The sequence below is a fragment of the Homalodisca vitripennis genome, chromosome 1 (genome assembly GCF_021130785.1).
Source record: "Homalodisca vitripennis isolate AUS2020 chromosome 1, UT_GWSS_2.1, whole genome shotgun sequence".
Taxonomy (NCBI): domain Eukaryota; kingdom Metazoa; phylum Arthropoda; class Insecta; order Hemiptera; family Cicadellidae; genus Homalodisca; species Homalodisca vitripennis.
Genome location: NC_060207.1, coordinates 237,016,191 through 237,031,734, shown reverse-complemented (window position 1 = coordinate 237,031,734; position 15,544 = coordinate 237,016,191). Strand labels below are relative to the sequence as shown.

At 31.1% G+C, this 15,544-nt stretch overlaps 1 protein-coding gene across 1 annotated transcript; it reads right to left on the bottom strand.

Moving 5' to 3' along the window:
• Positions 1-927: 927 nt before the first annotated feature.
• On the bottom strand, positions 928-15,245 carry LOC124353169. Its single transcript, XM_046803038.1, has 4 exons — positions 14,994-15,245; positions 8,323-10,012; positions 3,131-3,343; positions 928-2,814 (listed from the first exon to the last, which is right to left on the bottom strand). Exons 2-4 carry the CDS (start codon positions 10,003-10,005, stop codon positions 2,734-2,736), a joined length of 1,977 nt encoding a protein of 658 aa, XP_046658994.1. The 5' UTR covers positions 10,006-10,012; positions 14,994-15,245; the 3' UTR covers positions 928-2,733.
• Positions 15,246-15,544: the final 299 nt, after the last annotated feature.

Here is a 15,544-nt window from a genome sequence, read left to right as displayed (position 1 = left end):
CATGTGTTTTCTCACTATAAAGGTATATTTAATAGGTATCCAAACACAAATTTACAATCTTTAGTTTAAATACTCAAAAAGTACACCTTAGAATAATAACTAAAAAAAATGTTTGGATGTGTATGTATGCTCTATAATGCTAAGACAAAAAATAAAGGCATTTTGTTATAAATGGTTCTTAAGGCTTCATCGAACTTAGTGTCCTTCATATATTCTTCAAGCTTCATGCAAATCATGTCTACAAGTTAGTTCGTTTTCAACATATTGTCTGGACACACACAGAAAAACATATTTTCCAGCCCCACGAGTAATAGGCTTCGCTAAAGCTCAGCCAATAAAGAGACTGGAAGTCTTTACATCAAGGGTCTGTATAAGCTGACATTAATTAAACATTTATTGACATGTCTGACAGTGGTAAGTTGAGAAAAAAGTAGGAGTAATAATTTTAGATGTCTCTTCCCAAAGGGTATCAGAACAGTAAACTTATTTCCTGTAATATGGGCAATACATTAAGAACTGGCTGTAGTGAAATGACTTTGAGTCAAACTCTATAAGAATAATGTTAACTCTCACAATACCTAACCTTTATTTTTGTTAGTAAAATTGTGGTTGATATATATTTTAAAAGATATAATAAAAACACAAAACTTCCTCTTGTACAGGAATACTTTTAGAGTATTTAAATGACAAAGTACAATAATGTCTGAATGTGTATTAATCATATTTAAAAAAAGAGAGATATCTTCCATAAATTTTATGACGAACATTTTGCTATAAATGTTTAAGGTTAAACATTCTTCTTATGGTGCTAAACTAAAGATGGCCGTCAATACAGCTGACTATTCAGTTACTTTGAGGGGTTTGAACACAGTAGCAAAGAGATTTTTGGGGTTAAAACTGCAGAAATGTATAATAAAAACAAACACATAGCATATAAAATTAAATTTATTAGAGATATAACAAATCACATACTTTTACACAGCTTTTAATCTAAAAAAAACTTTTTATTAAGATTTTATATACACAGTACACATTAAAATACATATACTTTACCGGTATTATTCACCGAATAATTATAAATTGAAGCACTTTCCCAGACAGAATCCTTACTGTGTGTCAATAACACATAAAATTAAAATACTGCGGATCTCAGATGTAGTAGATAATAGGTTGTATACTTATAATATATAGTCAGATTGTAATTAAAACACGTATAAAATATATATCAGGACATGATCTTACAGCTATGTCATAGTTAATTGATATTTCTGTCTCAACCTTCACTCTAGTTTCGCTCAGAAATCCTTATTTACAAAGTAGTGTGGATCACAAGAAAGAGGAACAATAAAATAAGGACATAGTAAAAGTACATGAAAAGTGATGTTATAGATTTTTATAGTTCAATAGAACACTTCATAATAACTGGTTGTAAACATAATAATGATAACTACTGTAATGTTTTCATAAGAAATTATAATGTATACAAGTCACATTTAAAACAAGAAAAACACAATATCTGTTTATTATTTTGTTGTCATAGTTCTAAATAGTTATTAAATGTAGTTTTTTAATGTGCTATAGTAAAAATACACAACTTGAATACAACAAACTACGTTAAGTATTGTCAGTGCTCTTGATAGATTTGAACAAAATGGTTCTCAACTGAGGTTTATATAAATTGTAACTAGTAAAAAAAATCAAGTTGGAAAAACGGACAATAATATATATTTATTATTTTTCCTCCTTGCAGTAATAACTATAAGATTAAAAAAACTACGGTAAAGCGTTGTCAGTGCTATAAATAGAGATATATACATTTACAGGGTTTGTCCACATAATAATGAAGTAACCCCTGTAGTGCACCAGTCGTAAGCAGCACGACTCCTTGTGGTAGGGAGTTTAGGTTAAGCACTGTACTGGTCCCAATCTTATTCGAGCTTTGTCGTAGTAATCATCATCCATAGAACAAAAGCAGTTTGAGTTTCTCTAATTGCAGAAAACATCAAAGGATTCGCTAAAACTAGCAATTAACGTTTGCGTTCACCTCGGCAAAACCTTCACCGAGAGGCTTGGTTAGGAAGATCACAAAGACCTGTCAGGTCTTACGCTTTCCGGTAGTTTAGTGAGTTCCAGAACAAATGGTGGACGATTGAAGATGGATGTTTCTGTACATCTTTCCAACACATTGTCATGCGAGATACCACATTGTCTTTGTTTTCGTAATGGAATAGATAAAGGTGTGACCAAAATAAAAAAAAATCTCCTGGACTCCAACTCTTTTTTGATCGTTGACAAACCACCAACAAGGTTTACTCAGCCCACATGACTTCTGTGCGACTGCCAACTCACCGCAGCCCTGATTGTGATTCCTGCGAACTTTTTACCTACTCCTAAAACTCAATACAAGTCTGAATGGTCACTGTCAAAGATGTACCCGCCATCCAAAATACGTCACCGAGTTTCTAGAAGATGTGACAGCTGATGTCCGGAATCAAGTTGGGAATGTTTTACTGGCACACTAGCATTTTGAAGACTATTCCTACCGACTGCATTAATAAATTCTTTTAGTCAAACTCAGTTTCATTTCTTTGTACAAAAAACCTTGTATTCTTTGTTCACAGTTCCAAATAGATAGTAAAGCTTTTCTTTGTTTTTTTTTCTACAATAAATAACTACAAGATTCAACACACAAAAAAAACTAAGATAAAGTACTGTCCGCGCTGTAGATAGATTTTACTCCACAACAAGATTCACCTTTTCAATCTGTTGAAATTGGGCATTCATTTGTGCAGCAAGCCTTTCCAATTCTTCTTCCTGTAAAATAATTGACAATTGTAGTATAGGAAAGAACTACCATTTTCATTACTTCTAAGATCATTGTACAATATTTGTATTCTAACTTTATTTATAAGATTAATGACATCTTGAAACACTGCGTAATTGAAAAAGTAAGTAGATTACGGCCATTTGGATAATTGCCATTGTTATGTGTTACATTATAGGAAACATGTTTTTAGGACTAGAGCCGTATTTCAAACACTGAAACGTAAATTTAAACATACAAAAATGTATACTAATCAACAGACTTACAACTGTTTTTTTTTAACTTTGACATTATTGTATACATTACCTCTTTTGCTGCCCTTTGTTTTGACTTTGTTACTCTTGGTTTTGTGGTTTTTGTTGTGTTGCCTTTCTTTTTGTAACAGTTTTTAACCACTTTGGGGACATTTTCTTTTTCTTCTTCAACATTGTTTTCTTTCCCACTTTCATTATCCTCCTCCTCCTCGTGTTCACTGTAGTATCTGACTCGTCTTTGTCGTTCATACGAGCGTCTAGGAGGCTTGAAAATAGAAAAATATTAAAATTATTATTACACCTACCATATAGTGCAGGTTAATATGACATTTTTACCTTATTAATAACAGTAAAGATTGTGTAGTTTACATTATTTTATTATATACTTCGGGTTGCAAAGAGATGGAAGTTTCTAACCTCCATTGTCGATCATGTGCTGCACCATGTTTTTATATGTGAAATTGTAAAATTTTTGTTATAGTGCCAAAACCATTATGTGTGTTTTGTGAAATAGTTTGTTAGTTTTTTCTTAAAACTAATGTCCTAGTAGTTTCAATACAAGAGGTATCATAGTTTTATATACTATACAGTTGAACTTAATAAATTAAAATTCAAGGGACCAATAAAAAATCTCTAACTATCCGAGATTTTGAATTACACAGACTTTGTTACAATTATATTAGAAAGTTCAGAGTCCAAAAAAAATTTAACTATCCTAAATTTTGAATTACACATATTTAAATTATCAAAATTGTAATTATGTACTCTTTTCAAAACTAAAAAATATTTACGAGATAGTGCTATTTTTTAAATCATTGCACACAGCAAAAAAAAAAAATGCTTACTTTGAATAAAGTTATTTTTATTCTCTTAACGCAAACTTCTTACTATTTAGTACGTAGTACTTCGCAAGTAGTATATAGTACTTGTAGTTTCATGTACACGATCTATATCCACAGAACAACTTTTTATATGGAACAGTTTCTGAAATACTGCCCTCACATTTGTTTATCACATACATAGTGTATGAAATTACATACACAGAATTTTTACTATAAAGACTTTTAAGTAAATAAGTGACTTTAATTTAAACTGCTTTAATAATGCTATCTAATACAACTAATGATGACTCAGCTTACTTGGACAATTAAGCCCAAAACTATTTTTACGTGTAAGTTTAATACAATTCATTATTCAGGTAGGTATTTATTCAGTTTCACTTTCCCACTACTGCTTTACTACTGTCAATAAAGACACAGCTACTGTTCTGTATTCGTTGTTTATGTCATGGTTTTCAGTAGATCCCACTAGATGTATAATAAACCAGATGAAATAACAGATTTCTAACACGCCGAGTTAGAACCACAAGAATCTACTAACGATCTTTGATGGCAAATTTAATGATGGTATATCACTTGTCTAAAATATTGTTTGTCAAAATAAACCGTTGATAAAATGAAAATTCCAACTTATAATTAAAACTTATTGCGACTCTGTAAATAATTGGAAAGACTTTTAAATGTTCTTCAATTTTGTATCTACTCGTAAACTGTTGCAGTTGGTAATGCAAAATAAACAGCTTACTTGGCAAGCAAAAAATAGGTTATATAATATTTATCTACAAATATCATTTTAGAGGTAAGTGATGAGCAATTCATAACTATACCTCAATAAATATAAACCATTTAATTATGTTATGGTAAACTGTGTAAATGTTCATAAGATAGGTATAATACGGATGATAATTTATCATCAAAGTTCAAAGAAGAGCTCTTTTACCCGAATTCTCTTACCCAAAAAATCAGTTACATACAAGTGATATTTACCAATTTTTATATTTGTATTTCAGAAATGAAAAAAAAAGAAATGATGCTTAACATAAAGGTTTTGCTGATTACACATTAAGAACGTTGAAAAAAAAAAATGGTAGTAATAACAATTCTGTGAATTCAGAGTTTTTACCTCACTACTAACCTATATACTTATGAAAGCATCATTTCAGAAACCAAATACAAAACGTACACAAATGTTGCTCAAATTGTATTTAATCACGGTTTCATTCAAAGTGTGAACTAAAACGATTCCTGCAAAAATTAAAACCATTGATTTTTTAAAGTACAATGCATACCTCTGCCAGTTTTTGAACAAAAACTTAAAAAATTTAATTTAAACTTTTTTGTACGCTTTTTTATAGTTGTAGCTTTATAGACAAAAAAAATCAAACTAAACATCTACAATTTCATGTTTTTTTATAATCCAATATGATGTGTGATTTTTGTTTGAACACTAAGCATATATTTCAGAAAAACAAAACTGCAACACTTTTACCAATTAGAATGCATTTATCTGCTCAGATTGACTACATACTAGAGCAGCATGCACCAAAATAGAATAAAAAATGTTATTATCATTACATGGCAATAGACAAAGTCAAATAACATGTTACTTGATGTATTACATAAATAAAAAAAATATTGAGAAGTTGATAAAATAAAACTACGATCGAAAATTAAATTAAAATTTATGAAGTTACGTAAAAATTTAATGCAATATGATAACCAATACACAAATATGTAAATGACCAACAAACGTATAAAACACATCTAATTAAAATGTGAGAATCAAATGACTACTAACATTTTAATAATGTACTAATATCACAGGCTAAAACAAAAGGGATGTGCTTATAATTAGTTTGAAAAGGTGAGTCTAAATCTACATACGTTTACAAGACAAGCTTCTTTTTTACTTTTCTAGCTTTATAGAGACAGTATAAAGCATATAATTTCTTTTAGTCTCATGTGTATGAATGTTTTTCCTAGACTAAAAGTTGTTTAGCTCCTCCTTAACACTATAAAACTAAAAAAAAGAATGGAGAAGTTATTGTTTTAAGTTATTTAAAAAATGGTATATAAAAGTCTATAGGATATTTTTGATTATTCTAATTACTTTTTACCATATATAAACTTTTTGTGAATGGGATCTGCTAGCCAAGAGTAGATAAATGAGAATAAAAAGGCATAATACGCAGCAATTAACGTTGATGAACTAATTCAATCAATGTAATTATTTCTTTCAAAAACAGTTTGTTAGAGAACCATAATAGGCTTCACCTTGTAATAAGATTAACTTTAAAATAGACTTTGAGAATTCATTACAATCAATTATTTGCCACTTAAAATAATTTAATCTCCCATTACAACTTGAAATACAATTTCATTTCTTCAAAGGAATATAATAAATTTCTACAAATTGTATAGGTAGCAAAAAATATTTTAATTTGTGTGACAAACAGAGTTTATAAAGTAATTATTAAAATTATTGGGGCTAACAAGTATTTTTGGGAACAAATGGAACTTTTTTATTTTTCATGCTGCTTAACATCTATATTTGGATTTTATTTTATATAATTATTATTTGCACATATTTTTTGTTCCTTAATTTTGCCTCTATATTTTTTTGACATTTTTATACCTATTATTCGAGGGTCATTTGGTAAGTCTGTTCAAAGTCAAAAATATAACACTATTGAGATTATGTTCGGTTGATAACATCTCTTCAGTCTTGGAAGAAATCACACCAAATTTCAGCTTGATTGGTCTATTTCTTTCTGTTTGAAATTCGTTCGAATTGAAGAAGTCAAGTGATTTTTTCTTTAATGGACAAAGTTTTGTGTGTTGATAAAATATTACTTTATGAAAGGCAAAATGCCTCAGGAGACAAAACAGAAGCTTAATAAACATTACGGTGACTGTTCACCTTCGAGAAGAACAGTTTCTTAGTGGTTTCAACATTTTCGGACTGGCCATACAACAGACTGAACGTTCTGGACGTCCTTTTGACGTCATAACTCCAGACATCATTGAAAAAATCCATGATATGGTGATGGATGATAGAATAGTGAAGGTGCGTGAGATTCCTAGTGCTATGGGTGTCTCGAATGAATGGTTACATACTATTTTGGACATGAGAAAACTATCCGCAAGGCAGGTGCCTGATTGATCACGATTTACCAAAAAATTAAATTATAATTAAAACGGAATTATTATTATTATTACCTCACGTCGAATGATTCCAGTTGCAGGAGATGGTGTTAGCCTTTTCAATCACTTTCTTACAATATGTAAGATACTAAAGAAAAATCATTTGACGCTCAACAGGGCAATACATTATCGAAAATTTAATTTTCAATCACGACTTGTACTATATGGTCAATACCACGCAAGTGCACATTTTGCTGATTTATCCTGTGCACACATTCTATGGTGGATTATGTAAACTATTACAGCTGCTGGAAAAATGCTTCCATTTTTTTTTAAGTTTATTTAATGGAGGAAATTTACTATAAGTTTTGGAATAAAAATCTTCCTGTAGGAAAATTGACTTTTAGCAGAAATTTAATAAAAGGGCAATTTGATGTTCATTTGAATATTATTGTGAAAATTGCTTGAATAATAATTATAATTAATAATTAATAATTATAAGTTAGAAAGTAATTTAAAGATTAAAAAAGAAACAGGCTTATAAGTTGAATGTGATACAAGAAAGAAGCAAATAATTAAAAAAATGCAAATAAAGTATAACTACAAATTCATTCTGAATTTCATAGAATATCAGTTTTTAAATATCACGAAAACAATCCAGGACTGAATTGAGCATTGGTTTCAAAATGTAAGAAAAATAATCCAACCACATATTATTTTCGTAAATTACATTGCACGTCAAATGGAGTACATGTTGTTAAGCATTTTCTTATGATTGTTTGCCTGTCTTGGTGGTTCGTGAAATATGAACTCGCACTTATATAAATATGTCAGACTATTGTGTACATAGACAGGCACACGATTGAGTAATTTTTAAGGTACTCCTTGAGGTACACTTATAAATATTGAAATAATTTTGTAGTGCAATAAAATTGCAAAGCCCTTGTACTTTTCTTGTTATACTTTGACTTTTAATGTAAAAAAAGATTAAAGTTTTCGATCATTATTAATGAAAAATGTTAAGGCATATAAAAAATCCCGGAAAGTAAACCATAGTTTTGAACGTGTTAACAGCTTTTATATTGTACTATTGTGGATATGGCTTTTGCATTTAGTTGCTCTGTACACGTTTGTTCTTGACGTATTGTTCATTACAGTACACTGTACACACGTGTTTATCCTAATTTAACTTATTAATGTTGCTCATACGGTCTTTAATTAAATCCTCAGCTATACAAACTCTTAACGATTTGACACTTACCTTTACGAAGCTGACTGCCACTTCACTACATTCTTCCGTTAGTGTCGGTGAGCTACACTGATGATTTGAAATGTCAAAAACATCACTTGTCTGTTTAGTGGCAGCCTTCAGAATTGACGCCTTAAGCATTTGAATCACTTCTTGTGTGCTCGGTTTAGGTATGTCCACTTGATTTGGCTCGGTTTTCCACGAGAGCAATTTAACTGGTTTTCTAGGCACCAGATCAATACTGGCTTTGATGGGTGAAACAAGTGGTTCCTCCAGCTCTTCAGGTTCATCGAATCCAAAGCAGTGGTCAACAGAAGCACTAGCTGACACAGAAGCATCCTTGATGAAGTCGGTGCTCGGTCGCATGCCGTGCGGAAGGTCACAAGAATCGTCGAACACGCTATTATTCCTGACAACCAACGAAGAACGCTTGCATGGCGTGGAAGAGAGGAAATCGTGGTTGGAGATTACTGATACACTGGCTGAACAAGAACTTAATTGCAGGGGTAAAGTATCATTGGCTGACTTCTGGTATGCTTCACTATGACGACTGAGGTTGGAATTAGTTTTATTACTTGTTTTTGAAACGTAACACCTCGGGTTTGGGGAGAAATTCGATAATACAGAAGTAGAAGGATTGCTGTTCTTCTTTGAGTTTACAGAAATATTGAAAGGAGTAGTGGAGCCCAAATTATTATCAGGCAGACGTTCATTAATCAAATCAATGTTAACTGGACTTGCACACTGTTCAGACTGAGTCTCTTGCAACACACTTAACTGGTGTTTTGATTTTAAATTTTTATTTTCACGAGAAACCAGTGATGGAGGGTGAGACATGAAGCTCTTTACTGAATAACACGTGTCTTCATTATCATTTAAAGTAACCATAGATGGACACCGTTTCAAGTTATCTTTAGCGCCTTTTGTCGGTCTCTTTTTGTGTGCTATCGGTTTTTCTGGCAAGGATACCAAACTTTCTGTAGAACTGTATTTTATATTATTGATGGTCAAAGCTTTAGGTCCTATTTTTGGTTTTCTTGGATTGACTCTCTTCTTTCGTCTCTTTTTCTGGATAGGTTCTTCATTTTCGTCAACTTCAAACTCATAGACGCCTTCATTTTTAATTTCTGGTAGCGCTTTACTTTCAGATCCTATGTCAAGCAACCCTTTATTTTTGTAGATTGGAACATGGGTTCCTTTACCAATTTTATTTTCGTCACTCGAATCTTCTTGTACTGAATTGCTCAAATTGGGATCTGGTACACTAATTATTTTGTATACAGTATTTTTTTTATTCTCAATAGTTTGAATTATTTCAATATTTTTCTTCTTGATATCTTTTCCCCTAGTCTTCAACGAATTGGTTTTGTCACACAAAACATTCCTCTCAGATATGTTTTTAAGAACCGCATCTTGGACAGATGATGAGGATTTCTGGTGCCTTACAGATTTTCTGACAGGTGAATAAACCTCTTTTTTATGAACAGACATTGATTTCAAGGGTCTTCTGCTCGGTTCCTTTGGGGAAATGTTTTCCTTCATAACAGCAGAACGTGTGTTTTGCGACAATGTTCGTTTGGCACTTGACTGGCTTAAAATTGATGGTGAAATCTGTTTAAAATCTTCAGGAATTATTTCTTGGCTGGTCTTTCCTGGCTTCCTCTTGGAGGATCTGGTGCCTGTAGCTCTTGTCATGTTTGACCTAAAAACAAACAAAATACGTTAATATTCAAGTTCCACATATACAAATTTAAGATATTATTTTGGTTAATTGAAAAAAAAAACAAAACTATTCCAATCAATTCAAAAGCTGACGAATTAAATCTTCCAAATGACTCTGTTTCCAGTATAACTAGCCATCAATTTACAAAAAACAATATATTCTTGGTTTACAATGGTAGATTTAACACAAATAAAATAGATTATGTGTACTGATACGACATTATAAAGATGAATATCAGCATTGTATAATTCATTAATATATTTAACTAAGCAAATTGTTCCCAGAAAAGAACGTTTATTATTATAGTCACTGTACAGAACAATATAATCTAATACGGTTTGAATATTTATGAAATAGGATTATTGAAACAAAAATCCCCAAGGTATTATGATAAAATCTAGACGGATTGAGGCATGAAGATGGGAAGGGCCAAAATACATACAACCTTTTGATTTTCCCTGCATATGCTATGGTACAAAGATATTAGTTACAATCCAGAAAATGCAAATCATAGTCATACACTAGCCTACCTTACATATAAATACAATCAATTTTACATTGTGTATTAATTTCATTGTTTTTCAGCTTTGACTTCCTTATTTTTACAATATTATGTGTGCTATTATTTTACTTCACCAATCGCCTACATTTTAAATCATAAAGTTTAAAAATTTAAAACACGATCACGTGCAAATGTGTAGGGCAACAGGAGTGACAGTTATATCTTGGAAGCCATGATATTCATTTTGAGTAGTAGTGAAAATTAGCTGTGGTATATTTGATTCATTTAAACCAAATCATTCAGTTGGCAACAAAAGAGTCAATGTCACGTTGGTCTTTGTTTAATTTTGCTAGAGTAAGGGTTTTATTTTCAGCCAACACGGTGACTTCATACTTGTTCTGACAGTATTTTGGGATACCACTTAATAAGAATATATACAAGACTAGTTTGAGAACAGAACCTTGCGGCATTCCTTTCCTCACTCGTCATTCAGATTTTACTTTCGTCACAGTGTTTTCTGTAGTAAAAGTTTGATCTAATTTTTTTATGAAGTTTTTATTTTACACAGTTATATCTAATTTCAGCAGAAAACATTACAGAGAAGGCGGTGTTGATAATTTTGAAAATTTCACAAAATGTATAATCACGTAACAATGGCGTAAACGACTAATATTTGTAAATCCCCAACATTTTCCATGGGTATGACTTGCGACCAATCCTGTGCTTGTAAACTGTGCCTATGTTATTTCACGGTTCTTGTGTTAAATCGTCTCTTATATGATTGCATTTGTGTGTAACTTGTCAGTTTGTCAATGAAAAAAAGATAACTCGACAGTGTTGTCTAAGATATCTGTTTTTAGCACTTTGGTTGATATTTCAGATTTTGTTATGTTTGTGCATATACAATCTAAAGAAATATTCCTATGGTCTGTTATTCTTGTTGTTAGTAGATGGTGCCTGTTAATCCATAGCCATAAAGCATATCATCTAGGTTTCTTTTGTCACTACTCTCAATTAAGTAATCACAAATTAACAATAAAATAATTTTTTTTTTATCTGCAACGTACCATAGTAGTACTTGCAACAGAATTGTCAAATATGTATCGCTGCAATTGTCAAACATCCAGTTCAAACAATAAAATACTGATTGCATTTTATTTTAATGCAGCTATGGGGTCTGTAGACCAATAATACCTAAAAGAATCTTTGTTTCATCTAAATTCTGCACATGAGTTCTGATATTATATTTTATATAGATGGTAATGATTTTTGTGTTATGTTTAAGTTTCCAAAGACAGCCACTCCAAATGATCTATTATGTTTTCTAGTAAAACTACCTATCCATCTATAACCTCGTATTTTGGTATCCTCCAGCTTTTCATTGTTTAACACCTTCACACTGGTCTATACTGAGTGAGATCGACTACTCTTAATACGCCTCTGGTTGATCGTACTGATAAAGAGAGCAATGGTCACAGACAGGATTTGAATCTGTTCTATCTCTAACTCAAATCTAAAGTCCGACGTTTTAGATCGCTCGGCCATATAGCTCTGTTTGGCTTTCTCTTCTGTAGCAAATGAATAAGTATGCTATACTTCAATAACTGAAATATGGAAAATACTAAAACTACACTTTTACACTTAATTTAATGTTTTATATTTGTCGTCTTAGTCCTATTTAGCTATCATGGCAATGATCATAACTTCAGTTTAGTAATTGGGTTTGCAACTAAATCTATTGAGAGAAAAATAATAAGAAACTATACATTACAGACAAATGTAGAGTTTAGAAATTTCCATAAAAAAACTACATTTAACATATTCCTGACAATCTAAGCCACATCATTACTGTCATGAATTTCAGTGAGGAAAGTATCAAAAATACTGAAAAATTAATAATAATAACCTGAATTTAACCCAGTAACCACTTAACATAAATGAATTAGGGGACCACTATGGACTCTTAATTCTAAATGAGAGGAGGGATATCATGATGACCAATGTAAAAGGGCTGCCAACACAAAAAATACACTAATGAAAAATCTCCTTGACCTGACTTTCCTGGACCTACTTGAGGGAAAACAGGCCTACTCAATAGTTATTGTTTATAATTAAACTGTTGTTAATGGAGGTAAACTAATGAAAACTCACCCAAACCAACTACATGTCAGACCTATATGAGGATTGACCAGTCTATCTGAGAGTCAACCAGCCTACCCAAGTCAGCTTCTATGGCTTCCTTAATTTTTGTCATAACATCATTATTTTTGTTATTTCCTCGCCCTACATGATGTCTAACTACATTAGTAGGCCTATACAATATAGGAGGAAATCAGTGAAGTTAACAATTTCAACATTATTAAGATATTCTGCTTGTCCTCGTGAACAAAACTGTGCATATGGTTTGAGGGAGTAGAAATCACAAATATCTAAGCTTTTTTATAACTGAAATGGAAATTTCATTTTGTAGTTATATTACTGTGTTTATTTTCTAAGATTTTTAACATTATTTGCACCCTATAGCTTATATGAGTCTTCAAATTCTGCTTAATACAGCACCAACAACCATCCCATGTAGTAGCCTTCACTGCCTCGTAGATAGCCAGAGTCGTTCAATCCATATCAAATCCTAGTTACCTACCTATCCTAGTTACTATTTTTTTATATACGGTCGATATTTTAACATTGGATACATCTATACCTATGCAGAAAAAAACTTGAATATGAAGAAGAAACTAACAATTTTTAATACCATAAATTTTACAATAATATTACAAAATAGCAAAACCAACTATGGCCTAAATCTACGTTCAGAAAAATTATACAATATTTACAACTTAAACACAGGTAGCAATAAGCAACGGGTTTTGTGAATTGAAGGAAAGGATTCTCCCCAATGGTTACCAGGAGCAAAACGGAAGTGTACCTATATTTAGAAATATGTATAATGATTTCCTTGTATTCATCGCAATTGTTTAATTTAAAAAACATTAATTACTTATTGCTATTTATTCTGGGTACGGTCCAATAAGCGGACCCGGTTTTTTATATCGAAGAATATAATCATCGATACCTAATATTCGCATATCGAATCATAGACTATCAATCGATATAAAAGTAATAACAATCATATGTTTAAATTAAAATGTGAATTTAATGATAACAAATAATAAATGAACATAACCAAAATCAGGGAAACTCATAACTTTAACTAAATGAAACAGAACGAAAACGTTTTTACTAAAGTTGTGTCCACCATTACCTTCTTTTTTTGCATCTGAAGACGACCATGTTAGCTCCTCTGACAGTTACATTTGTTACCTTTCCACAAATATCACATAATGGATTCTTAGGTACTAACCCAACATCCTGAAGCCATAAAAAACATATTTTATCGTCTTTTAAAGCAATTTCGTGAAGCTTCCTAAGATTGACGGCCATTTTAATACACAATGTTACGTGAAATTTAAAATATTACCTTGTATTATTTGAAAGTGTTTACAGCTGTTCATATAGATTATTTAAGTTGTTAAAAATAATTCATCAGTATCGATTGATTATATCGATGGTTATGATTAAGTCATATCGTTTGCCAATTTCGATATAAAAAACCGGGTCCGCTTATTGGACCGTACCCTTTATTCTTTAGGCCTACATTAAAAATTACAGTAACTAAGTTGAACTCATATGCTGTTAAATAATTGTAAGTGAATTATTTATTTGATTAAAAACAATTTAAACCATTCAAAAAAACAAATCTGAATGGTTAATGAGTGTGATAAGAGTACAGTACAATAAGCAGACTGGGTTTTTATATCACTTATACAATAATCAATACTTTATAGGTATATTGAATAACTATTAAACTATATCAATGTATATAAAATATATAAAACCCAGTAAAACAATATAGCCTAAAAGTCAACTGCAAAAAAGTTTCACTGTGACATGCCAGAAAGAGAATCCCTGCGAAACGGCATTTGAAATTCCATAGGGTTGACTGAAAATAAAAGTGGTGTGCTGGAGGGATATGTTATACAATTTCACTCTCTATTAATTAAGTCTGTAGGTATTCTGATATAGTAAAAAATTATTTAAAGGCATGGTATCCTCCTCACACGCAGTAGACCTATTTAGTTTTTTGTTTGAAATAACAACAGAATTTACACCATGTAAAATCAACATCACCACTTAGCTATTATAGGCCTATTGGCTGCTAAACTTAGGGATTCCTTACAATTTTTTAAATCAATAATTGATACCACAGTTAATTAAGCTATGAAGAGTACAATAAGGAAACCTAAACTCCAGATCAAGCAGAGTAGATTGCAACAAAGATACATGTAATAGCTCCAACTAAGACAGCCTGTGTGTGATGGTAATTAAATACCCTGAATTTGTAACCTATGACAGCCTGTGTGTTGGTAACTAAACATCTCAGAGCTTATATTTACATACCTTGTATAAGCTGAATTGTAGATGAATTTAAGTATAACAAAATAAATACAATATAATCTTGACTTTTAAACTGGACACTTTCAAACAACGTTACAACACCACTTCTCACTTTAAGATTATATTTCTCACTTTATTACCAATACTGAACTAAATACAGTTGAATGAACTGAGTGAGTACTAAATTAACAAAGCTTTAGTTACGAAAAGTTTTAAACAAAAACAAACACCTCCAAAGGTATTAGATACAGATCGTCTTAGTTGGCGCCAAAACGCTTTTTTTTACTCTCCTTCAATCCTTTACATCAGCATTTGAGGCTAAACTTGACGGGATTAGTTCCAAACTGAGCCACCATTAGCAGCACCAAATGATGGAAATTTATTTTACTGTGTTATCCTTTATTTTTCAAATTATTTGAATTTTAAAAACTTATTTGTAAATTAGATAATTAAATTAGAGGTATAGAAGCAGATATATTATTTTATTCATAACAAAATTACTGTACAAAATGTCTATTACGATTTGACAATGAATATTTTCAGGTAGTCATTTT

Coding starts and splice junctions, on each gene's coding strand:
- LOC124353169 (XM_046803038.1), bottom strand. CDS start 10,005: ATGACAAGAGCTACAGGCACCAGATCCTCCAAGAGGAAGCCAGGAAAG. Junction 3,344..8,322: donor TGGCAGTCAGCTTCGTAAAG/GTAAGTGTCAAA, acceptor TCTATTTTCAAG/CCTCCTAGACGCTCGTATGA. Junction 2,815..3,130: donor AACAAAGGGCAGCAAAAGAG/GTAATGTATACA, acceptor ATTATTTTACAG/GAAGAAGAATTGGAAAGGCT.